This window comes from Sinocyclocheilus grahami, unplaced genomic scaffold (genome assembly GCF_001515645.1).
Source record: "Sinocyclocheilus grahami isolate Dianchi unplaced genomic scaffold, SAMN03320097.WGS_v1.1 scaffold181.1, whole genome shotgun sequence".
NCBI lineage: Eukaryota > Metazoa > Chordata > Actinopteri > Cypriniformes > Cyprinidae > Sinocyclocheilus > Sinocyclocheilus grahami.
In genome coordinates, this window is record NW_015505360.1 from 63,334 (window position 1) to 90,279 (window position 26,946).

At 37.0% G+C, this 26,946-nt stretch overlaps 1 protein-coding gene across 1 annotated transcript; it reads left to right on the forward strand.

Annotated features, from left to right (window-relative positions):
• On the forward strand, positions 1 to 26,861 carry LOC107594234 (complement C3-like). The gene is made up of 41 exons (XM_016284194.1): positions 1 to 100; positions 178 to 373; positions 512 to 680; positions 1,413 to 1,486; positions 1,564 to 1,652; positions 1,874 to 1,956; positions 2,043 to 2,130; positions 4,810 to 4,912; positions 5,046 to 5,166; positions 5,248 to 5,363; positions 5,488 to 5,634; positions 5,722 to 5,928; positions 6,067 to 6,258; positions 6,342 to 6,494; positions 6,579 to 6,708; positions 7,097 to 7,168; positions 7,863 to 8,060; positions 8,301 to 8,403; positions 8,860 to 8,948; positions 9,071 to 9,210; positions 9,513 to 9,725; positions 9,859 to 9,919; positions 10,133 to 10,216; positions 10,886 to 11,089; positions 11,195 to 11,270; positions 11,399 to 11,558; positions 18,997 to 19,092; positions 19,190 to 19,346; positions 19,504 to 19,667; positions 19,764 to 19,922; positions 20,131 to 20,190; positions 20,274 to 20,364; positions 20,502 to 20,547; positions 20,899 to 20,989; positions 22,685 to 22,774; positions 23,166 to 23,271; positions 24,020 to 24,109; positions 24,398 to 24,478; positions 25,459 to 25,542; positions 25,642 to 25,777; positions 26,711 to 26,861. Exons 1-41 carry the CDS (start codon positions 30 to 32, stop codon positions 26,850 to 26,852), a joined length of 4,932 nt encoding a protein of 1,643 aa, XP_016139680.1. The 5' UTR covers positions 1 to 29; the 3' UTR covers positions 26,853 to 26,861.
• Positions 26,862 to 26,946: the final 85 nt, after the last annotated feature.

The following is a 26,946-nucleotide window of genomic DNA, read 5'->3' on the forward strand; positions in this document are numbered from 1 at the left end:
TCACAGTAAGACACACACAGACAGTCAGGATGGAGGTGAAGCTGCTTTTTCTGACTGTTGTTCTGCTCTCCTCACCGCTCCTCACACTATGTGACCCGCTGTGAGTATCAAACACACTGTTTGTTCATGGATTCACTAACAGATCTGTTCTCAAACGCTCTGATTTGATCTCCTCAGGTTTGTTCTGTCGGCTCCTAATCTGCTGAGGGTGGGTTCCTCAGAGAACCTGTTTGTGGAGGCTCAGGATTACTCTGGAGCAGCTCTCGATGTGAAGATCATAGTTAAGAACCACCCAAAAAAAGACAAGGAGATACTGTCTAAATCAGTGACACTGACCGGAGACAAAAGTTTCCAAATCATTACAGATATAAAGGTGACGCCACTTTGACATACTTTTTGCTTGTGTAGGTGTACGTGTGATGCATCATGTACAGTTTGACAACTTAGTTTGTAAAATGCATTTTCATTTTTTCAAAATTGGCAGCGGACTAATTCATTTTCTGTCATTTAGATCCCTGATGACCAGAACTTGTTCTCTGACGATCCTCTGGAGAAGCAGTATGTGTATCTACAAGCTCAGTTTCCATCCGTCACTCTGGAGAAAGTGGTCCTGCTCTCATTCCAGTCTGGATATATATTTGTCCAAACAGACAAGCCCATCTACACACCTGCTAGCACAGGTACGATTAAGTGCTGGAAACATGACCAATATAGAGTGTATAGAACTTTATATTTGTTTAATCAGCATGACAACATAAAGTAATTAAAATCACATCTGGAGTGTCAGTGGTCTCTGGGTTATTCCACAAAATTGGTGTATTTGCTTTTTAAAAAGGTGGGGTTTCTAATTTTATTTTTAAACTGAAATTTGTTCAGACAAAAAAGGTATTTAAGTGACTATAAATTGCATTGTGTGTCAAATCGTCTGAAGCTAAGTTAAAAAAAGGAGTGTATTATATGTTAGAATATCAGATACGCCATTAGACTGTTATAGCTATTACTCGCCTTGTGCTCAAGGTCATGACATTTTTTAAATGTATTAAAAGAATTGTTCTTAATTGGAATAAGGGAGATTAATGATGTTAACAGGATTGATGCAAAACTGAGGACACAACTACTTTTTCATTAACTATTATGAAAAGCATAGCTTTTTTATTTAAATAATGCTTTTATTTCCATTTTGCAAGAAGAAGTTGCAAGCATAGGGCCGAGGACAGGCCAAAAATACACTGATGGAAAAAAATATATATATTTTTTTATTTTTGTTGCTTCAAGGGCTATAATAATGCATAGTAAATGTTGTTGTGAACTACGTATGGTGTCATTTTAACACATTTAACACACAATAATAATAATAGTATATTAAACTTTCAAACAAAGTATCTTAGTTTCTGCTTTGACGTCTATTGCAGTTCAATACAGGATTTTCTCTCTGACGCCCAACCTGGAACCACTCAGTCAGTCTGGAATCACAGTGGAAATCATGGTACACTGTAATTTCACACACACTCACACTCATTGATAACATTTCAGCTGTTCATGATTATTTCTGTGTTTCTTAAGAATCCACAAGACATCACAGTTTCATCAGAGAAGATATTTCCAGTCAAAGGCATGAAGTCTGGAAAATATGCCATTCCTGAGATGGCCAGGTGTGTAAAACACTATCAGAACTGAAGCTACTAAATCTGAGTGAAACAACAAAACTTCATTTTATCTGTCTACTGTGTGTGCTTCAGGACAGTATCTAATAATATATCAATAAACGACAGCAAAACCCTAGCTGTTCATGGTCTGTTATCACCTGTTTTAATGTCATGAACTCAGAGTCTCAGACATGTGAATGATTCTGGATGTGTTCTGTTTGTTTCAGTCCTGGGATCTGGAAGGTGGTCACACTGTTCTCAAACACTCCTCAGAAGACGTTCACTGCAGACTTTGAGGTCAAAGAATATGGTAAGACTTGTGTCCCTTGTTGTGTAAGAATATGATTACAAGTCAAAGAATGTATTTACTTATTTGTGTGTCTGGTTTGGTCTTAGTGCTTCCAACATTTGAAGTGAAATTAAAGCCCAGTAAGTCCTTCTTCTATGTGGGTGATGAGAGTCTGACAGTCGACATTGAAGCCAAGTAAGACAAAATGCGTTCTGCTTCATTGTATTGAAAATCATATTTTGTCCCATATTTCAAACAGTTTTTTTTTTTTTTTTCAAACAGCCTAATCAAAGGTAGCCAAGCTGGTCGTAGAACAAAATTACCATCCAATCACAACTCATTATTGATTAACTTGCAGTTAGGCCGGGTATGCTATACACTGTGCGATTTTGAGATGAATTCTGACTCGTGCAACTCTTTTTTTGAGTTGGACCGAATTTCAGCTTTGTCATGCGTCTTTTGACGTGCAGTGTGGGCTACAGGGGGTAACGAGAGGCGATTAGCCTCTCCCGAGCAGCAATCGAATGGTCGGACTAATTTCTGACATGTCAGAAATTTTGGTCGCCCCTCGTGAGGCTATCACACAGGCTGCATCCGAACACTGAAAAATGCTGCCTTCGGAGGACGCATTCTAAGGTAGGAAGGCATCAAGGCACGTCTGAATTCAATGTTAGCTTCGTTCGATTCAGTGACAGTTAAACTAAAAAATAAAGATGGCGTCTGAAAGTTGCGGTCGGTGGTCAGTTTGTGTGTAAATGTACGTTTTTGATCAACATTTTACACTTTTGATGTAATTTCTAGCAAGAAATTAATATTGCAGTAATGAAATATTCACTTAGTTATCACCAAAGCTCTCTATCTTATCTGTCCGAAATCAGTTTCGTGAGGTGCCTTCGTGCGCAAACACTGCCTGCAAGTCATTGACTGATAGGGCAGCGAGGCAACAAGTCAGCTGCCTAAGTTTTCGAATGCAGCCACAGTTGATGCAGAACTATGAACCGACTGTCTTAAACTCAGTGCTTTTTTCGTCACTGCGCCTACATGAGAACAGAAATGAAAACATGGCGGCATGCTCTGACAGCACACGTACATCATGGAGATGTCTATTTGACGTCTGCATTTGGTCGCCGTGATTTTGCTAAGTAAGACATGTTCCTGGATCGACATCTTTTGGACTTAACGCAATCCCACATCTGCAAGACGTGTTTTTTAGAGTGTTTGCTCATCTGCAATATGTCTATAGGATGTTTCCTATCAGATGTCAAACAGACGTTTAGAAGATGTCTATAAGATGTTTATGATTTAGAATGAATGCAAAACTGACATCTTAAAGACGTCTATCAGATGTTTGTACACAGCAGATGCTTTCCAGATTAAGTGATCTTTAACAGACATCTTGCAGACGTATGTGTGCTATCTGGGTGGCGTGTAATAAGGACGGAAACGATGGAGGCTACACAGTTCCGGGTTGGGAGGGAAGGGGGGTCTTGTGTGTTTATTTTGCATCTATAGTGTGAGCAGTCAAGTTGCAGCTTGACGAACGGTCCATACAGTGTGAGCACATAAATCCTGAGCTTTGGCTTGAAATCGCATGTGATTTATTCATACAGTGAGAGTTGGTACTTAATTTTTGGTATTGCTGAAATCGCACAGTGTATGCGCAGCCTCAGACAGCACGCAATCAGTTCTCCGTGTGTCTGAATTGTCAAATACTTGCCCACCCCGTCCCATATTCCACCATGAGTAATTTGGTCACCCTAGTTAGGTGTTATGAACTAAACAAATTATATTAACAGCATTCAATATAATAATATAGTACAGTGCTCAAAAAATGAAGGAAACACTTAAATCACACATTGGATCTCGATGAATGAAATATTCAAGTTGAAAACCTATACAGTACTTACATCATTAAGAACAAAATAATGTGACAATGATCAGTGGTAACCAAAATCTTCAACCCAATGAGGGCTGAATTTAAAACCACAGCAAAAATTTAAGTAAAAAAAATAAAATAATAATAATAATAATAAATTAAAGGCTGATCAAAGTTGCATGAATTTTATCAAAGCATCTCATAATGTAAGTCAGTATGTATGGCTCCCACGAGCCTGTATGCACTCACAACAACGTCTAGGGCTGCTCCTGATGAGATGGTGGATGGTGTCCAGGGTGCTCTGTCCAGCTCTCCTTGTGTATCTCCCGGTATCTCCTCCATGCTCTTTAGACTATGCTGGTAGACACACCAAACCTCCTTGTGACGGCATGTATTGATGTGCCATCCTGGAGGAGCTAGGCTACCTGTGCAGCGTGATTGGGTTGCAGTACTGCCTCATGTTACAAATAGTGAGACGGACCCTAACAAAACAAAAAACTAGAGACAAATCAGTCAGGAAGGGTAAGGAGAGAGCAGTTGTCTGTGATCATTACCAGCAAAACCGTTCAGTTTTAGGGGTTGTCTTGCTTTTGTCTCTCCAGTGCACCTGTTGTCACGTACATTTGCACCAAAGGAGGTGGAGCTGATTCACAATCACTTATTCTTCCTAACTGGCCAGATTGATATCTCTGGAGTTTTATCGACTTGGAGTTATACTGTGATTATTAAGTGTTCCCTTACTTTTTTGAGCAATGTATATAGTAATATATTATCCAGACTACATTAACTATGCTAACTTGTGTCAGGTAAACTGAATGTGCTTCATGTGGTAACATTTAAATTAACTGATTTTATTCAAGCCAGATATACAGAATCATTTAAAATAGCTGAATCAACCAGACATCATTAGGTTACACCAACTGAAGTAAATTGTATCAAGTTCTGTTAGAAATATTCACCATTCAGTTTTACAGCAGAGATTGAATGTGCTTTTATAGGTACCTGTTTGGACAGAAGGTGGATGGAAATGCGTTTGTGGTGTTTGGTGTGATGGAAGATGAGAAGAAAACAAGTATTCCTGCATCTCTGCAAAAAGTTCAGGTGAGAGACATTAAACATCTTACAATTTTGGATCAATATAATTTATCCTCACCTGAAGGACAATTTAAGTGGTTAAAGAGCTTTTTATTGTGTCTTGTAGACTGATGTTGCTGTGTGTCTCATATATGAATAGATCGTGAAAGGAAAGGGTATTGCAGAACTGACCAATCAGATGATCACTGAGACCTTTCCAAACATTAACCAGCTGGTTGGACGATCAATCTATGTTTCAGTCAGTCTATTAACAGAAAGTGGTAAGACTCAACAGATCTGTATGCACATGTTTACCTGCACGTGTGTGATTGTATGAGAAGCTAATGGTTTGTGTGTTTCAGGCAGTGAAATGGTGGAAGCAGAAAGGAGAGGCATTCAGATCGTGACGTCACCGTACACCATCCACTTCAAAAAAACACCACACTTCTTCAAACCTGGGATGCCCTTCGACGTCTCGGTATAAAACATTGACTAGATAGTTGAGAACCTGAAGGCTTATAGGAACTGAGCAACAATTCAATCGACATATAAACAGAGATCACTTATTTCGTTTTTTGTTTTTGTCCTGGGTTTTATAAAAGGTATACGTAACAAATCCTGACCAAACACCTGCTGTAAATGTGGGAGTGGAGGTCAATCCTGGAGGGGTCAAAGGTCAAACAAGAGACAATGGCATTGCGAAGGTTACAGTGAACACTCCGGGAGGATCTCCCACACTGGACATCACTGTAAGACCTGCCAAGATGTGGAACAAGCTGTTTGATTATGTTTATTTGTTGTCTGTGTGAATCAGCATGAATAATTTTTTTTTTCAGGCAAAGACCAAAGATCCAGATATAAAAGACGAAAATCAGCAGGCAGTGAAGAAGATGACGGCTCAGGCCTACATTCCCAAAGGCGGCTCCAACAACTATCTGCACATCGGCATTGATGCTGTTGAGCTTCAGATCGGTGATCCAATGAAAGTCAATCTGAACACTGGACAAAGTCCAGGAGTCAAAGATCAAGACTACACATACATGGTAAAGATTATGGTTATTTATTATTTATCTGCACCACAAATGTATCAGTTAATTACATCAATATGATTTCTACCACAGCTTGTTTGAAACCATATAAAGATGCTTAAGTTTATTTTTAATTGTCTGCTTGCTTTTCAGATCTTGAGTAAAGGTCAGATTGTAAAAGCAGACAGGTTCAAGAGGCAAGGACAATCTCTAGTGACTCTGCCTGTGACTGTAACCAAAGACATGGTGCCTTCCTTCCGCTTTGTGGCTTATTACCATGTGGGCTCAACTGAGGTGGTGTCTGATTCAGTCTGGGTGGATGTGAAGGACACGTGTATGGGAAAGGTGGGTCAACCATCACAAGATGCAGCTGATGTGCCAACTAGGTCTGTTTTTTTCTGACACACCATCTCTTGTTTTAATAACAGCTCCAGATTGAGGTGAAGGAGAAGATGAATATCTATGGCACAGGAGATGAGGTCAAGCTGCAGATAACTGGAGATCATGGAGCTAAAGTTGGTCTGGTGGTGGTTGACAAGGCTGTGCAAGTCCTTAACAAGAACAGACTCACTCAGACTCAGGTGAAGGATCTTCTTCAGACTTCACATTGCAACTTGACTTTTTGGCCTAAAACAATGTAACTGGTGTCTATTTTGCACCTCTAGATCTGGGACGTCATAGAGAAGCATGACACCGGCTGTACAGCAGGAGGTGGGAGGGACAGTATGGGGGTTTTCACTGATGCAGGTCTGATGTTTGCGTCCAACACTGCAGAAGGAACCAACACCAGAATAAGTATTTATTATGATTTTATTTTTTTAATTTCTTATTCTACAGTTTTATTTACTGGACAATAATATTCCCAAGGGTGATTGTCCTTCAAGTAAGGCATTTACAATCCCATTAACTGTATAACTTTGGCTCTATATCTGAGTTGTCTTATGCGTAAAATTATCAGTCTTACTCTAGTAAGTTTTTTTGTTCACATGTATTTAGTCCTGTTGTTTCTATTGTCTTTTTTGCATATCTTGAATGTCGTACCATGACTTTCCTGTTGTTTGGTTTTGAAATATAATTGATAAACTTATTGCTCTGAATTCTTTAAGATCTCCCGAGTATTTATTATTATAGTTTTTTTTTTTTTTTGCAATAAACTAACTTATTCAAATGAATTGTACTCTAGTGTCTGAGTGTCCTAAAATCTCAAAGAGAAAACGAAGAGCTGAGAGTCTCCTGAAGATCACTACTACACTGGGTGAGAAGTTACATTTTACACAGATTGTATTCTTACAATTCAAATCAGAAAGGATCTTCTGGGCTTTTTTTAAGTCCCTGATATACTCACTTTTTTGTTCTTTGCTTAGGAGTGAAAATGTTTAGATGAATATGTAAATATGTGCTGCGTGCTTTCCTCTCAAGAACAAAATAACACAACAAAAATGACTAGTCAGAAAACAGTTAAGAAAGCATGTGATTATAGATATGTGCATGTTTGCACCAGCTCTGCAATTCAGCACTCAAGTCATGTCACGATTATACATATAGCACTTTGCTTTTAACTCAAGCAGCTTTACAGTCTTAAACAGTGTGTAACTTTAGATTAGTATTTTTACTTCTGTCTGACCTCAATGGACTAAAGAGACAAAATGATCCGGAGATGATTTTCACGCCAAAGAAGGCTGAGCCACAGAACCACACCTACCTATAATCGCTAATGGTAGTTTGAAGGTGAAAGTTTCTGTAAAGTTTGTTTTGGCAAGCTGTTTCAAACGAACAAACATCAGTTTGTCCTTGATTTAGTTTGAAGTATACCAGAACCTTTACTGTGTTAAAGACCCAAAGCCCTTCTCGTTTAGGTCATTTGAGTTCTCAAACACGTTTTTATGTTTTGGGGATCCCTGTAGTTCTCCTACTCCCCTCATTGTTCTACACTAACATTGTCTTCTCAGCTGGTAAATACTCCGGTGAACTGAAGCAGTGTTGCGTTGATGGGATGAGGGATAATAAACTCGGCTACACCTGTGAACGAAGAGCCACATACGTTGTCGACGGACAAGCGTGTGTCAAGGCCTTCCTGGACTGCTGCAACCAGATGAAAGCACGCAAGAGCACGAAGGACGAAGATGAGGAAATGGTTCTGGCTCGCAGTACGTATATGAACTGATGGCTCCGCTAGCTTGTGCTGTGCTGTCGGAAGCTATCAATGCATGAAATAAATTGAAAATGCAGCATCCCATTCTCACTCAAACTTGCATGATGTTGAAGCGACAAGGATCCGGTGACAGTGATTGACACTGATATTTTGAGGCTTGGGTACTTTGGAAAGTAGGATAATAGTGAAAGTGGATAGTCATCAGAGATTTTTTTTTTCTTATCTGTCACAACAGGTGATGATGACGATGACTATTACACAGACTCTGAAGAGATTGTGTCACGTACACAGTTCCCTGAGAGTTGGCTCTGGGAGGAGATTGATCTATGCGACAAATGGTGAGTAGGAGACATTCAGACAAGTCTTAGACAAGTCACTGGCAGTGAATAAACATCATGATCTCAGTTGACTTGAGTTGATGACTTCCTCCGACAAAGAGCAAGCATCGTTTCTCAATTATCTTTGATATGCATTTTATGTACTGGCTCACTCTAGAATGTTTATTTTTAGCTCAACAACATGAAATGATATCCATTAATTCCATTCATAGATGTTAATAAGAAAGCAGTAGTGCTATACAACAGTATTCAATGTGCTTATATTTAGAAAACATCTGAATCTTGTCCCTTGTAAGACATAATGCCTCCAGGCCGCCCAGTTTATGATGCTTTATTAGCCTGAAATTAATTTAGATGCTAAACAAGCGTTAGAACTGTACTTCAACACTTTCTGTTTTTACTGGTATTTTCTCATATTCCATATTTGTAATTTCTCTGATATATCTCATATTCCAGTCCAACAACAGCCACAGAAAAAGTGATCTACCTGAAAGACTCTATCACTACCTGGCAGATCTTGGCTGTCAGTCTGTCACCAACACTTGGTAAGGAGAAGCTGCAAACCCAGAACACATGCTCTGAAAAACATCATCATCATCATCATCATCATCATCATCCAGGAGCTGCTGCTTTAAATCCTTCTGTGTGTCTGTGTTCCTCCTCAAAGGCATCTGTGTGGCAGAACCTGTGGAGATGATCGTTTTTAAACACCTTTTTATTGACCTAAAGATGCCTTACTCAGCGGTGCGCGGCGAACAACTGGAAATCAAGGCCATTATTCACAACTACACCCCAAAGAAGCAGAAGGTATATTTGATTTAATATTAAAAATGAATTTAGTTTTTATGCATATTATAGCCATGTGGATTGTAGTAAACATTTCTGCTGGAGTCAAATAATTTACTAATGACAGCATGCATGGATCCTGAGACTCATTTGAGCTTTTTGAGCTGCTCGAACTGACTCAAACTGAAGAAAAGTGTAGGATACTGTCCTGTGCTAAAACAGAAATATATCCCATCATCACACATTTCATGTTGGATTTATTTTTGGTGACGTTTCCTCTGGATATTTAAGTGATTTGAGTCTCATTCTCCTGTTTTCACCAGGTGCGTGTGGAGTTCATGGAGACAGAAGATGTTTGCAGCTTTGCCAGTAAGAAAGGCAAATACAGAACAACAGTATCTGTTGAAAAAGGCTCCAGCATAGCAGTTTCATATGTGATTATTCCCATGACGCTGGGAAATCACATGATTGAGGTGAAAGCCTCTGCATACGAGGCCATGTTCTCTGATGGCGTGAGAAAGCCGCTGAAGGTGGTGGTACGTCTGATGGGAAATGTTGACACTTTTTATTTTATTTGGTCATTTGTATCATTGATAGATGTTTGTCATATTTTCAATAGATAAACTTGAGCATCTCAGGTAGTTAACTCTCTCTCTCTCTCTCTTTCAGTCTGAGGGTGTGCTGATTTCATTACAAAGAGAAAATGTGGAGCTCAATCCTGTTAAGAATGGTGAGATTTACTGTGAAGCACAGATACTTGCATCCAATCACAAAAACCAGTGAATTAATGTGATTTTACTTTCAGCCAGTCAAGACAAAAGCATTTGTGAATATCATTACAATCAATTCCTGGTCTTTTCTTGCTCAGTACTCACCGAAAGCGTACACAATGCGACTCATGACTCTTTCTCCATCTTGCTGTTCTTTTCTATTTCTCGAACAGGGGAAAAACCTGTACTTCTTAAAGGTGACATACCAGCTGATCGGGTTCCAGACACACCTGCTAACACATACATCTCAATTGCTGGTAAGGAAAAAGACGTTTTCAATGAATGAGTGATTTAGTTGTTTTGTTTAAGAAGAGGTAAAGTCTATATCTACAATCCTAATGTCTATTTTTCCATGTCCACGACACATTTGTTGCATTCGTACTTCACGCTGGGGCTGGTTTCTAATAACTGTAATCACTGTTTCTTTTAAAATTGCATTTCTTTTTACAACTGCATGTGCCTCATCTGTTTGAGTTTGGGCTTAATTCACAGGGTTCTGCATGGCCAAATAAATGTGTTAAATGATGTTAATGAATCTTTGACTCTGAGTACTTTTTTAACGCAACCTCTGATTAAAAAGTTAAATAAATATGAAGCAACGGTTCCCTAGATTTCTCGCATCAATTACAAATCATGCTGATTCATATGCATCAATCTCAAAATATGAATCGTCTGTCTTTTTTTTAAATCCATTTAAAATGGCGATTCATTAAGGTAGTATACCTCATTCGTCACGTATCGCTGTAGCAACTGATAAGGACAAAACTCCTATTAACATGGAAAACATATTGTGTGTCATGGTTAGGACACAATGTCTGATGTCTCTTCAGGATGACCAGTGACTATATCGATTCCCGCGTTCTAGTGTCGAGTCAAACCAGCTCAAGCTGAATACTCAGCCTGCGTTCACTCTTTTACCTCTCCAGGTGAAGAGATCGCTCAGACAGTCGAGCAGGCCATCAGTGGAGACTTCATGGGTCGTCTTATTGTCCAGCCCAGTGGATGTGGAGAGCAGAACATGATCCATATGACTCTACCTCTCATTGCCACTCATTATCTGGACAGCACCAATCAGTGGGCGCCTGTTGGCATGGAGCGCCGTAATGACGCCATCAACCATATCAAAACAGGTGATTTGAAATAAAATCAAAGTAGCCCTACTCTCAAAGATGCTCTCTTGAAAACTTTAGATCAAAAACAGATAAGCAAATAAATTATTTCTTTTTTGTAAAAAGGTTATCAACAACAGCTGGGCTACCGTAAATCAGATGGATCATATGCTGCATGGACACACAGGCCGAGCAGCACATGGTATTTTAATTTCAATCAATGTTAATTGTTATATTTTCATTCCCAGTGATAATTTATTATTATTATTAAGATAATTGGTAGCAAATTATTACTTGTAACTCATTTGCAATTGTTTCTGTCTGTTAAAGGCTGACAGCATATGTGGCTAAAGTCTTCGCCATGGCCAATAACCTTGTTATTATAGAGGAAAATGTGCTCTGCAGCGCTCTCAAGTGGCTCGTTCTGCAAAAACAACTACCAGACGGCTCCTTTAAAGAGGAAACAGCTGTAATTCATGGAGAGATGGTGGTAAGTCGAATGTGACTATGACTGTATTTAAACTCATCTGGAAGCTAGCAGTAGAACTACATTAAATAATTACCCTTTGCACATCTGTAAGATACAGAGCCCCTAAGTGTATGGAAGCATATAGGTAGCGAAATTCAATTTAAAATGCAATATGTAAAATGGCAATGAAATATTCAAAATGGCATTGTATTTCTGTATTTAAATTGACATTTTCCATTACCCATACGTGCAAAGTTTGGTGCAAAAGTAAAATGAAAATTAAATTATATAATTTACATTTGCCATTTCCAACAGTAGTCTTAATATGTAAATTGCATGCAAATTTTAACGCTTTATAAGTTGCGAAATGAAAATGAAAATGTATAACACATATTGATTTGATATGTGTAACATGTTCAAGCAGAAATGGTGGCAAAATGATGATTTAAATGCTATTTGTCCTAAATGCATTTAGATTAACAGTTAGAACACTTAGGATTGCATTTTCATCATGACACCGTGGGATATTTGTAGCAAAATTCAATTTGAAAATGCATTCCGAGCTGACCACGCCCACCCTCCGTCAATCATTGCTTCAAGGCGGGGATTGGCGGAAGCGTGTTACGTTTGGATCATTTGAAACATGGTGGCTGGAGATCTGATAATATCGTTGAATTCACTGGCAGATGAAGTGGAGCGTGAACAGAGAAATATATGAAGCGAATTCCATGCTAAAATCAAAGTTCGAATGACCGATCGAACGTCTACCGAAACTTTTCCACGACATTCTAATTTATTGAGATGCACCTGTACTCATGTTGTTTAGTTTTATGAAATCCTTTTTGAATTTTTTTACATTTGGGGGTTATTGTGTTTTAATCTTTTACATTTTTAATGTAGCCTACAGCACATCAGTGATGGCCAACCCGTCGATCGCAATCGTCTGCTAGATCTGGGACTGTTGCTGTAAAATAATAATAAAATGATAGAAAAATACATTATGCCTGATTTATGTTCAGATTTTCAAGCGCCTGTCTTCTTTGCTTTATTTTACGTTTGAAACATAATATTTGGATTCTTTGAAGAATAAAAGAACAGCACTTATTTTATTATTCATTTCTTTTTTTCATTTCTTTTTTGAAAGAGAATTAATACTTTTATTCTGCAATAATGTTAAATTGATAAGTTTTTCACATTTTGAATAGTAATCTGCCAGGATTCATCAATCAATCCTGTAAAAATATCACAGAAAAATATTAAGCAGTACAATTGTTTCTGACGTTGACAATACATTGAAGGATCATGTGACACAGAAGACTGGAGTAATGATGCTGAAAATTCAGCTTTGCATCACAGGAATAAATTTAAACTATATTAAAATAGAAAACCATTATTTTAAATTGTAATGATATTTCACAATATTAACCAGACCCCGCCCCCTTCAAAAAAAAAAAAAAAACTTTATATAAATATGATTCACCTATTTTTGTCCTGTCCTCCTTATCATTGAGAGAACCTATTTCTAATATAAGCTTATTTTAAGCTTATTTTACGATGATCAGTGAATTATGTGTAGCAAACAAGCAAAGAAGAATTAAATATATAGGGGTGTGCGATATAGACAAAAATGATATCTCGATATTTTCTTGGATTTTAGCCATAACGATAATCAGACTATATTTTTCTGAGTGTGTTGCGCTGCAGGACTGCCGTGGACAGCTGACTCCTAAAGTTTTTCATATTCTTCATATTCTGTGTGGTCAGTTCACAGCAGTGATAGAAATGAAACATAATCTTATATTCCAACAAAAGTTATTTTTACCCTTTATGGGCATTTTTACCTTTTTCTAGAAGTGTGCATTATCTTTTGCTTCAAATTCTTATATTTAATCAATAAAGTGAATTCGAATAATAAGACATTTGGGGCTGTTACCAAACCAATAAAATCATTATAAACAAAATTCATCTTTGTAATGCAGAGGAAACACAGAAGCTGCATCTGAAGAGGCATTTAGATGCATTTACACACTGTTTAATGCAGGACATAAATGCTTTTACCTGCAGTTACAAATGCAGAAATAATGTTTTGATATTTTAATCCTAAAACGTTGAATAGAGCCTACTGATATTTGAAATTATTAAAAAAAAAAATGAAAAGGTACTTAAATTTTAAATTAAAACCGCCAGTAGGTGGCAGAAAGTCACTATTAATAAGTGAGTCATTGTTCATTTAAACAGTTGATTCATTCAGGAACTAAATCCTGTTTCCATCTAAAAAAAATGTACGAAAAAATATTTAGATCTTCAAAATTTTTACTAATATAGCTAATGGAAATGCCATTTATCGATAACATTTCTCATGTATCGACATTATCTTTTTCAGTTTAACTTTAGTGCATAAATTCTATATCGATACTTAAAATGTCGCAAAAAATAGTTTGGAAACAATTTTTGTCGAGAAAAGGGGCTTTAACCCAAATAAATATGATGTCACATGGCATAATTAGCCTATAGGCAGCGTCAGTATTCATGGTGCTGCTCACGTTAAAGCACACTTTCCCTGTAGTTCAAATTTCATATTATTAAATTGCATCTAAAATTATTTTATGTTTGGTAAGAAAAAGACAAGTTACCTCTCAAACATACTTATCTTAATTTGATGTTTCTTATAACCTATACGTTTATGTCATTTTTTTACACTGCACTGCTCAGTTTAAATAGCCTGTAGTCCGTGCCGTTCAGCGTGACCACCATACACCACACCATACATATTTTAAATGAATTCGTTTTGGCTTGTTAGTAGCTTCTTATATTGTTTTATTCTTGTTTTGTTCTGAGTTCTGTTCTACCGTTAAATTTAAAGTATTTGAAGGGAACTAAAAAGGCATGGTTTTCAATGTTTGACTGATTGTATTTTATTATGACAATGAACAGGCTGCGTTGTCCAATTAGTAATGCTTAACTGTGCGAGTGAAGCGCCGGCACGATCACTTGTTGTAGTTTTTTTCCTTTTAAAAGTGGAAAACAACTTACACCCTTAATTAGTATGGGAATATTAACCCATACTAAACGATCTGGTCATATTACCCCTATCTTATGTAAACTCCATTGGCTCCCTGAATCATCTCGCATTACTTACAAAATTATTCTGCTTACTTTTAAATCACTCAATGGCCTTGCTCCTCCTTATCTCTCTGATCTACTGTCTCCTTACGTTCCGCCTCAATCACTTCGATCTGCAGGGTGTGAACTTCTTACTGTACCTAGATTGTGTCTATCTTCAATGGGTGGCAGGTCATTTTCCATAATTGCACCTAAACTATGGAATTTTATACCACTGGCACTAAGGACAATAACTTCACTCTCTGTATTTAAATCACAACTCAAAACCTACTTGTTTACCCAATACTATCAGTCATAACATCTTTAGACACTCTCCTCATTCTATACTACCAGCTGTAATTCTCTCTGAGTAATTTCGTTCTGTGTATTTTTGTTGCATTTACTATTCTTTGTTTGTTACTTATTGACACTTTGCTTTTTCTGTTGTTACTTATACTATGTTATGTATCTCTGTTTCCAGTACATAACTGTGCCATGATATGCAACTGTAATCATGTCTATCCCCGGCAAAAGTCCACTTAATTTGATTAATTGATTGTGAAATGACTGTTTATGATGATGTGAATCGACTGTTTATTGTGTTACTGCTTTTGTACAGTGTCCTTGAGCTTGGGAAAGGCACTATATAAATTAAACATTTTATTATTATTAATTAATGCATTTAGCAGACGCTTTTATCCAAAGCGACTTACAGTGCATTCAGGCTATACATTTTTTACCAGTATGTGTGTTCCCTGGGAATTGAACCCACGACCTTTTGCACTGCTAACGCAATGCTCTACCGGACGCGAGTGCCGCAGCGACTGTCGTGTCCGGTGTATACACGGTGTTACTATACTCCTTCATTTGTGGTCATATGAGAGTAAGACATTATTCAAAACTATTCTAAATATTCCTTTATTTGTGTACATTCACAATAAAAACAAAACATTGTGCTTTTGTAAAATAAAGTAAACAAACAGGATGCCGCTTTCTCAAGAGCGCATCACAAAAATTAGCCGAAATTCTGCATTTAGGCTGCTAATTGTTGCAGTATTTTTTCTTTTGTTTTGTTAATTTATTATTTAGAAAAATATATTTAGTATATATGCCAATATTTTTTTTTTTTATGTAGCCTATAGCTTTATTATGTTTTTCTGCATTCGCAGAAGCGCTATAAATATTCCTTTATTTGTGTACATTCACAATAAAAACAAAACATTGTGCTTTTGTAAAATAAAGTAAACAAACAGGATGCCGCTTTCTCAAGAGCGCATCACAAAAATTAGCCGAAATTCTGCATTTAGGCTGCTAATTGATGCAGTATTTTTTCTTTCGTTTTGTTAATTTATTATTTAGAAAAATATATTTAGCATATATGCCAAATTTTTTTTTTTATGTAGCCTATAGCTTTATTATGTTTTTCTGCATTCGCAGAAGTGCTACAGGTGCGTGACATGACCATATGAATCCTCACGTTCTGTTCTTTATGCTGCTTTTTGCGTGTATAAAATGAATCCCAGGAAAACAAATTTAGGTATTTTTATTGGGTCACAGCCACGTATCAAATCAAATTTCATTTAATTGTAATTTAACATAATGTTGTCGGTTAATAATGGCTTAACGACCATCGGTTGTTGGTTAGGAGAAATAAAATAAACTAAATGAACATTTCGTCTAAAAGTTAATCAGAAAAATAATGATAATACAACTGCACATATTTATGAATAATGCTTGATGATCAAGTATCTAAATAGTCTATAACAAAGTGCAAAAAAACAACAACAACAACTCATGACACTTGTTAAAAACTATTTTATGCAGGCCTATACAATTTAATAATAGCCTAGGATATATAATAAAGTTTTTTTTCAAATGGTTGAAGAACAGGCTACTAGCCTGTATAATTTACGTAATAGGTGAAATTTTGTATGGAAATGGCTCAAGGGCAATTTTTTCTTTGCAATACACCAAAACTTTTGCAACAATTCGTTTTTTTTTAGGGATGACGTCATCACACACAGCATTTTATCGGTAAAAGGCCAGTTGGATGGAAATGGGCTGTAGACAGCAATTTTCGCAAAGCTTTTTTTACGCATATTCTCTTTATCGATAACAAAACAGTGCAAAAACTGGATGGAAACTTATGTTGCTCAGAGACGCAAAACAGCGCTGTGGCTCTGTTTGGAATTAGCGATTTTTTATTGGCGAAATAGAGCAAAAATAGGCAATATGGTGTCTAAAATTTAAGTCTGTTAATATTAACTTCTTGTTTATTGAACTGTTGTATAAAATCAATATCACATTTGTGATTTTTGCAAAAAAAAAAAATGGCACTCTTTGTGTGATATTATTAAATAAGTATATAGGCCTACATTTTCTGTCCACATATTTAGAATTTTGGGAGCATTCTAAATGCATTTTATTAGACTGAATCATGCTGTGAAAGAACACACACATAAAATACGATGTAACATGAGCAGTTATAAATTTAATAGGCTAGCAGTCAAATCTTTTAATTTAATTCTCATTTTCACTAAGTTTCAAGTATTATAGTTTCATTGAAAAACCAGAGAATCACCTATTCTTTTACTGAGAGGTTACTTCTAAATTCTGGTTTGATATTCATTGTTGGTTGTCAGTAAAAATAGAAACAATTCCTCCATTTGTTTTGCAAGATATCTTCTTTAAGTGTGATTTAAATTCTCTTTTTTTTGGATGTTGTCAATTTTGTTTTATTTTTGAGTAAATATCATATTCATACATGCAAATGGTAAAAAAAAGGTAAGCCGTCCTCGTTTCAAGTACATTAAAAACTAAATAGAAAGTCTGAAACTCTTTGCCACTCTATCTCAAAATATTTCTTATTTTTATGTATTTTTATTTGGTGTTTTTTTGTACAATGGCATATAGGAATCTTAATATAATTTGTATAAATTAGTATTTACCATTTGGAAAAAAGCTATAGGCTACATAAGAAAGGTAAAAAGCACTTAATAGCTAATCAAACATAACTGAGGATAAGTGAAAACAATAATAGAGAATGAATAGGAATAATAAACCATGAATAAGTGTATGGAAAGTGCTGGAAACCCTTGCAGCAGACGAGTGCATTTCATTGAGTTCATTGAGACGAGTGCATGTTACAACGTCATATTAAAGATCCCGTCCGAACGCCATAGGAATACGCTTCATATATTTCTCTGTTCACAATCCACTTCATCTGCCAGTGAATTCAACGATCTTATCAGATCTCGAGCTGCCATGTTTCAAACGATCCAAACATAACACGCTTCCACCAATCCCCGCCTTGAAGCACTGAGTGACGGAGGGTGGGCGTGGTCAGCTCGGAATGCATTTTCAAATTGAATTTTGCTACAAATATCCCACGGTGTCATGATGAAAATGCAATCCTAAGTGTTCTAACTGTTAGTCTAAATGCATTTAGGACAAATAGCATTTAAATCATCATTTTGCTACCATTTCTGCTTGAACATGTTACACATATCAAATCAATATGTGTTATACATTTTCATTTTCATTTTGAAACTTATAAAGCGTTAAAATTTGCATGCAATTTACATATTAAGACTACTGTTGGAAATGGCAAATGTAAATGATATAATTTAATTTTAATTTTACTTTTGCAACAAACTTTGCACGTATGGGTAATGGAAAATGTAAATTTAAACACAGAAATACAATGCCATTTTGAATATTGCATTTTAAATTAAATTTCGCTACCTATATGCTTCTATATAAGTGGGCATGGTGATGGGAGGAAAAATTATATGTCAGTGTTTTTGCATTTGCTTTCATATATAAAAGTATTGTACTCCCCTCAGGAACGTTGTGTTCTCTCACAAAACTATTTGATTCCCCTAAAAAATGTTGCAAAAGTATTGCGAGTGACCCTAAAGTTTCTAGGGGAAAACAAAAGTTTGTTGAGGGAATGTAAAGTTTCTTGGAGAAACACAAAAGTTTTGCAAACAAATACAAGGTTTCTCAGAGGAACGCAAATGCTTGGGGAGCAAACAAAGTTTCTTTGGGGGAACAAATATTTTACGGGAAAAAGCAAAGCTTCTTAGGGAATCGCAATAACTTGACAAGCAAACGTAAGGGTTCTCGGGAGAATGCAAAAGTTTCATGAGGGGACACAAACGTTTTGTGAGTGAACGCAAAGTTTCTTAGGGGAACTTAAAAGTTTTGTGAAAGAACACAAAAGGATTTAAAAATATTTTCTCTTATGAATTATATACCACGATACATTTGCTATAAAATGTTTTAGCAAGCTTTGCTGATTTCATAATAAAACACACATTTTTGTGCTATTCTGTTTATTTGTGCTTTATTCCAGGGTGACGTACAGGGCAAAGATGCCGATGCCTCTCTGACGGCCTTTGTCGTGATTGCCATGCAAGAGGCCAGAGAGATCTGTGCTGAATCAGTTGGAGTAAGAACATCATTGTGTTTGCGAGAACTATTTATTATGAACAGTTGCTTTTTTATACCCTTCTTTTGGGTTTAACCTCTAACACACACTTTTATAGAGTCTGCATGAAAGTATCAGGAAGGCTGTTTCTTTCTTGGAAGGTCGACTTTTACAGCTGACCAATCCTTACGCTGTAGCGATGACATCCTACGCCATGGCCAATGCCAACAAACTCAATAAAGACATTTTGATGAAACGCTCCTCCCAACTAGAAGGTCAGTCAAGTCAACAAGGCATCAAAAAGAGTTGTGTTTTGCAACAGTGCTCGCTTCGACCCAAGTGTAAATAGTGGAATAATTACAGATGTTTTGTGGTGTAATGACAGCTGCTTGAGACAATACTGTTTCTATTGCTGTGTTGTATTTGAAACAGCCGGTCGGTCCTGGACTGTCCCTGGACAGCACCATCACTCACTAGAGGCGACGGCTTATGCTGTGCTGGCGCTTGTGAAGGACAAAGACTTTGATAAAGCAGGAGAAGCAGTGCACTGGCTGAACAGACAGCAGTCTCACTATGGAGGATCTGGCACCACTCAGGTACACTAACACCTCATCATTTGACTGATGAACAGCAGAACAAGTGCAGGACTGACACTGCAGGACAGGATTTGAATGCTTTTCTGTCTTTTCTAGGCGACCATCATGGTGTTCCAGGCCGTGGCAGAGTATCGCACGCAGGTGAAGGACCGGCAAAACTTCAATCTGGACGTGGAGCTGTCCGTGGCAGGAAGAAGCAAACCTGTCAGATATACTATCAAAAGAGAGAATGCACATCTTACACGATCAGACAGGGTGAGGAGTAACTCATCTACTAGATTCAAATAGTTTGTGTTATTTGTGGGGGGTTTTTTTTGGATTATGGAAGTTTAATTGCTTGTCATCCATCATTTTTAATTGTATACAATGTCAATAGTCTTGCGTTTGGTCAGTGAAATCTCCAGGTTTCTCTGTTACATTTGATTATTCTGATGACTAGAGTACATCTGCATTCACTCAACAGGTGGACATAAACCAGGAGTTCAATGTAACTGCTAAAGGAACTGGAACAGCCACTCTCTCAGTGAGTGTTCATGAGCGTTTATACAGTCAACAGCAAGATTAAAGCGTTTGAACATCTAATCTGAGACGTGCTGCTGTTTTCAGGTTCTGACGCTGTACTACGCCAGACCTGTTGAGAAGAAATCTGACTGTACTTTCTTTGATCTGACTGTTAAAATGGAGAAAGACAATGAAGGTAAGATTGAGTTCATGCCCTTTCTGTGGCACTTTCCATAAATTCAGAGCTAAAATAAAACCTCCATAACACTTCATTATGTGTTGGTTGGTGGTTTTGATTATTACCATGTTTTTTTGTTTTTTTTTTCCCTTTAGCAATACAAGGAGTCATTGAAACGTTCAAGATCACTATGGATTTCTAGTATGTGAACACATATTCTAATAAGTTTAGTGTTATGCCAAGAACTATTTTATTTGTAATTTATCAGCATGTGATTATTTTGGCTGTTGTCTCACTTTCACTGATTAATTGGTCAGAGCCCAAGTTCGATCCCACCTCACTTTTCCCACATTGGCAGTATGTTTGCATCATGAACGTGAATATTAGTGATATATAGCTACAATATAATAATTCTGAAGTCAAATGGATTCGGGTTCACACCAAAAGCTCTTGTGTGAAAACAGCTTTAAACACAGACAGAGTAGATGGAGCAAAACTACAAAACCTACGAGACCTGTCTTTTAAATCTTATCTTGATCTCCATCTTCACAGCTTCAAAAGTGATACAACCGATGCCACCATGACTATTCTGGATATTGGCATACCGACCGGATTTACTGTGGAGACCAGAGATCTGGAAGAGGTATTATGATGATAAACTGATGCAGTAATGCCTCACATCTGTATAGCATTGAGTAAATTACATCAATATAGAACATCCTAGAAGCAAACCTTAAATAGTTGGCCTATCTCACATTGTCTATCAAAAATACTCACTGGAGTCACTAGCTGTTTTAATCTAAACGGCTATCGCTTACGCAGGTCTTTTGCATTACGTCAGCCTGTTAAAGGGATAGTTCACCCAAAAATGAAAATTTCCCCATAATTTACTCACCCTCAAGCCATCCTAGGTGTTAATGACTTGAACGAATACAATCGGAATTATATTAAAAATGGTCCTGGCACTTCCAAGCTTTATAATGGCAGTGAATGGGTGTTTTTGTCAATAATCCAAAAGAAGTCCAATAAAGCACATCCATCTATCATAAAAAGTGTCCCACACACACATAAAGGCCTCCTGTAGAGAATCAATGCAGTTTTGTAAGAAAAAACTCCATATTTAAAATTGTATAAACAGTAATCTCTAGCTTCCGCTAACTGTCGTACACGTGTTCACAATAGAACACCTTTCCAGTGGATGACGTAAGACATAGCGTAAGGTCCGGTGAGAAGTGACGAATGCAGAAGTGCAGCGGAGAGAGCAAAACAAAACATGCATTAACATGAGATTTGTAAAGAAAAATGTCAGAGGATTTCGAAATAAGCCAAGAGGAGACTGATTTTCCTTTGCTTCCTTTGCTCCTGTAAACAAATATTGGTTCTCGCGAGACTAGCATATTCTCACTGGACCTTACGCTACGCCTACATCCTACGTCATCCGCCGGAATGAGCATGCGTACGACGGTCAGCAGAAGCTAGAGATTACGGTTTATAAAGTTTTAAATATGGATATTTTTCGTACAAAAACGCATTGATTCGCTACAGGAGGCCTTTATTCACCCCCCGGATCCGTGTGGCACACTTTTTATGATGGATGGATGTGCTTTATTGGACTTCTTTTGGACTATTGAAAAATAACACCCATTCACTGCCATTATAAAGCTTGGAAGAGCCAGGATATTTTTTAATATAACTCCGACTGGATTCGTCTGAAAGAAGAAAGTCATGTACACCTAGGATGGCTTGAGGGTGAGTAAATTATGGGGTGATTTTAATTTTTGGGTGAACTATCCCTTTAAGTTATGTTGAGTCCATCAAACAAACTTTGAAAGAAAATTACTATTCTGCAATATTACTGTACCTGCACTGACATGATCAGATGACAACAGAATTTGACCTGAATTGAACTGGATAATGACACTAATTGCAACATTGATGCTGTTATTCAACTGAATTGGATTAACATCAAACTGACTTGAGCTGAATAACGACAGTGTTGTGTTCTGTAGAGGTACTTACATCTGAGTTTAACTTTTTTTAAAGAATTTTGCAACTTTGGGAGTTGAACTGCATTGAAACAACACTGTACTGAATTGAGCTGAATCATGACACTAGAGCTGCTTTACAGCTGAAATTTTGTTTCGTGATTCATGAACATTTTAACACAGTTTTTTGGTTTAATGTGAAGCTGATTTGAAACAATTTGTGTTGTATGAAGCACTATATAAAAACAAATGTGACTTGATTGTGCATGCAATCTAATAATCATTTACAAGCAGGTCATACAGCATTTTGATCATATCGTGTATTCATTTATGTCTTGTTTCCTTGCCCCTAGTTGTCCAGAGGGAAGGAGAGATACATTCAGAAATTTGAGATGGACAAAGTGCTCTCAGAGCGAGGATCCCTCATCCTCTACTTAGATACGGTATTTCTATAATATATTTATATTTCTATAAAATATTGTTGAATTCTTGATTCTGATTGGCTGACAAAGTGCTCATTAATATCCAGTTACTGTACAGCCATAAGGTTCCATGTCACTGCGTGTTCACCTTTGTGTACAGTGTGGCCAACATATTATAGTCTTATAACCACAAGAGAAAGTGCATATGTAACATATAGCTTATGGCTGTAACAAATGTACATTTTATTTTGTTTTATATCAGCTATGTCAATATCTTCGCAGTGTAAATGCAGCTATACATTTTTTATTATTCTTTTTTTTCCTAATTACTTTTTGCTTGTGCAGATGTTAACATGGACAGTTTGCAACATGACATGTAATCATAAATTTGCTTTGTTTTCTGTTTTATCAGGTTTTGCGTAAAGAGCCACAAAGGATTGCCTTCAGAATGAACAAGATCCTTAATGTGGGTCTGCTACAACCTGCTGCAGTCACAATATATGAATATTACTCTCCCAGTAAGTGTTTGGTGCACACACACACACACACACACACACACACACACACACACACACATACACATATGTCTGGTTTGCTATCCTTGTGGGGACTCTCCATAGGCGTAATGGTTTTTCTACTGTACCGACCGTATATTCTATTGCCCTACACCAACCCTACCCCTAAACCTACCCCTCACAGGAAACTTTCTGCATTTTTAGATTTTCAAAAAACTTCATTCTGTGTGATTTATTAGCTTGTTTACCCATGGGGACCTCAATTTAGGTCCCCACCGTGACACGAGTCCCCATGAGTCTGTGTATATTCAGGTTTAAGTCCCCACCAGAATAGAAAAACAGGTACACAAATACACACACACACACACACACACACACACTCAAAAATAGTTTCTGACTGTTTTTTTCTTGACTTTCCTATTTTGCACTAAATCCATTCTATAATTTACTCATCTGCCACAGTAATGCCTTTGATCAATCTTCGTTTGGGCACTTTTCTCAGTAGATATGATTACATTCATAATAATGTAAAATAGCAATATATAAACAACAAATCATTTAACGGTAAACAGAGAAGAAATGACAAATTTCTTTGTCAAAACACTTTGCACGTTGTGTTTGCTTGATGCTAAATGCATGACATAAGTCACTTTAGAATAGATGATAAAGAAACTTATATTCCAGAACTGATTGATTAATTTATTTGCATTTGATGAATCATGTCTGTTTTGTGTGTGTGTGTGTTTTTCAGATGCACGCTGTACAAAGTTCTTCCACCCTGAAAGGACAGATGGTGCGATATCCAGACTGTGTAAGGGAGAACTGTGCCAGTGTGCAGAAGGTATTATCAGCCACAAATTATTGTTTATACAATACGTTTTATTTGGTCCCCTGCAGTCTTGTTGCCTGCAAAAACAGTCCTAGATGTAGTAGTTAAACAGTCTGGCCTTTAATGTGCTCAACAGACTGCTGAGGTTGAACTGAAATCATCTATGTTACCAGATTTAACCCTTGAAGAAGTTATGGTTTATTTTATTGTTAAATGTGAATGAGGAAAACTAAACAAATTTGTCTGTGATTACAAGTGTGTATGTGTGTGCATGAACATTATTAACTTCTCTGAACACAGAAAACTGCAGTTACCAGAAGAAAACGGGTGTCGAAGATGATGAGCGTTTCAATAAAGCCTGTGAAGCTGGCATGGATTATGGTAAACGCATTCAGTTCTGTGTGTTGATTCGTGTTCATGACTCTCATACTTCCAGAAATTAAGATTCACTATTTACTAATTTTGTTCTACCTTAAAGGGATAGTTCACCCAAAAATGAAAATGACCCCATGATCTACCCACCCTCAAGCCAAACTAGGTGTATATGACTTTCTTCTTTCAGACAAATCCAATCGGAGTTCTATTAAAAAATTGTCCTGGCTCTTACAAGCTTAATAATGACTGCGTTCTTGTAAGAAACATATCATATTTAAAACGTCATAACCACTTTTCTGTAGCTTGCGCTAACTGTAACTGTCGTACGCGGAAACCGTTCCGGGTGGATGACGCAAAACGTATGCGTAGCGCATGCGCCGGTGTGAAGTGACGAACGCGGAAACAGAGAGGAGGGAACAAAACAAAACGCTAGTCACGAATTAGAAGTACAAAATGAGGATTTGTAAGGAAAAATGTCGCAGGATTTCGATATAAACCAAGAGGAGACTGGTTTTCCTTTGCTAAAGTAAGAAAACTTTGCTTCCTTTGCTCCTGTAAACTAATGTTGGTTGGTTTGGCGCATGCGCTACTCCTACGTACTAACGTTTGGAAGAGCCAGGATATTTTTTAATACAACTCTGATTGGATTCGTCTGAAAGAAGAAAGTCTACACCTACGATGGCTTGAGGGTGAGTAAATCTTAGACTAATTTTATTTTTTGGGTGAAATATCCCTTTAATGCTCCAGTTGTTTGTTGCTGTTGGGATGCAATAGAAAAGTTTTATACACTCACTGCTCTTTTTATAGTGACTATGTTAAGCAACAATAATTGCAAGCATATAAAGGTTGCTGTTTTGCAACATAAGGGAATAAATTATGACAACATTGGGTGACCTATTCCTTTAACTCTTGTGCAAATGCAATGAAAATGTTTAGCCTGAGCCTTTTAGCTCGACATGCAGATAACAATATAATGTGTTTGACAGTTTATAAAGTCACAGTGGCTGGATCGGATCTGAAACAGGACTCTGACATCTATGACCTGAAGGTGGAGCAGGTGCTGAAAGAAGGTATGGTTCATTATTATCCCATTACACATGCTCTACAGAAGACTAAATTGCATTGCAGTTGCATTGCAATTGTTTCCTATACACTGTTCTGTCCTGTAGGCACCGATGTGGATGTTGAGGGGAAAGTGAGACCATTTTTGGCTCGTCCAAGTTGCAGAAACCATTTGGGATTGGTAGAAGGCAAGTCGTACCTCATCATGGGCAGATCTGTTGACCTGCCAGAGCTCGGGGGACGGTAGGTGTCCATTGTGTGTCTTCAAAAGAGCAGGATTTGCCTGAGATTTATGCATTCAAAGTCTGTGTTGTGCATGGTTCAATGACATGACGATTTTTTTTGGCTGCAACTTACGCAAAGTTCTATTTTATGTTATTTAAAGTCCGCGTGAACCAGAAGTTGCGACCGACTTTACTTCCGTATTATGACGTACTTCCGAGAGAAATGGATGTAGTAAAGTAGGCGTTTCATTCAGAACAACACTGACAGTTTGGAGGGGCGTGTTTAAGGATGTTATGCTCAAGCCCAAGAGAATGTCCGTCATTTCAGAGGGGAGCTGCATTTCTAGATTTGGATTAAAGATTACGAAGGCAAACTATTTTTTTTTTGTGTGGATTGACTTGCACAGATGAATTGTTCACCACAAAAATAACAGTATGCTCTAACAAAATAAATATAGGCAATTTTGATTTCATGTGTACTTTAAAAGATTAAGACTTACAGTTAATAGAAATGGACTTGAATGCACATCTTTTATGATGAATATATATTTTTTAATTATAGTAGTGTTTGCCTGATATATCTCCAAGGCCACTATATCAGCCCATATTTGGCTTTTTTTTTTATTATCGGCATTGGCCAATACTTTTTTTTTCTCTTTGGCCAATATGTTGGACTTTTATTTTGATGGTCAATGCCTGATTTTTTTTTTCTGTTTTTTTTTTCATTGCAAGAGAAATACTGTAGTTGTTGAAAAATGGTGTAGGCTAAATGTTTTTCAAAATGCACGAAACCAACATGAATTTTAAATTATGTTTTATGATTTCGTGAATTTTATGATTTAAAAAAGTGTTTTCCTTTTTAAACATTTTATTTTGACCCTTATACTGGACATGATGTGTAGCCAAGTTAGTCATTTTGTATGTTTTGTCTTCACTCTTCTGTTGTTTTTAGCCTGCAGTATATCTTGGGAGAGCAGACCTGGATTGAATACTGGCCTACAAGAGCGGAAAGCCAAACTCCAGAACACAGGGAGCGATACATCGGCATCACTGACCTCCAGAACAGCCTTCTCAAAGAAGGATGTGCTACATAATCATATAACCAAAATTTGTTGATTTCACAAAATTAAATGTCACCTCTTGCATGAATTTTCATAGTGTTGTTTTATCCAAAATACTGCTGTAATT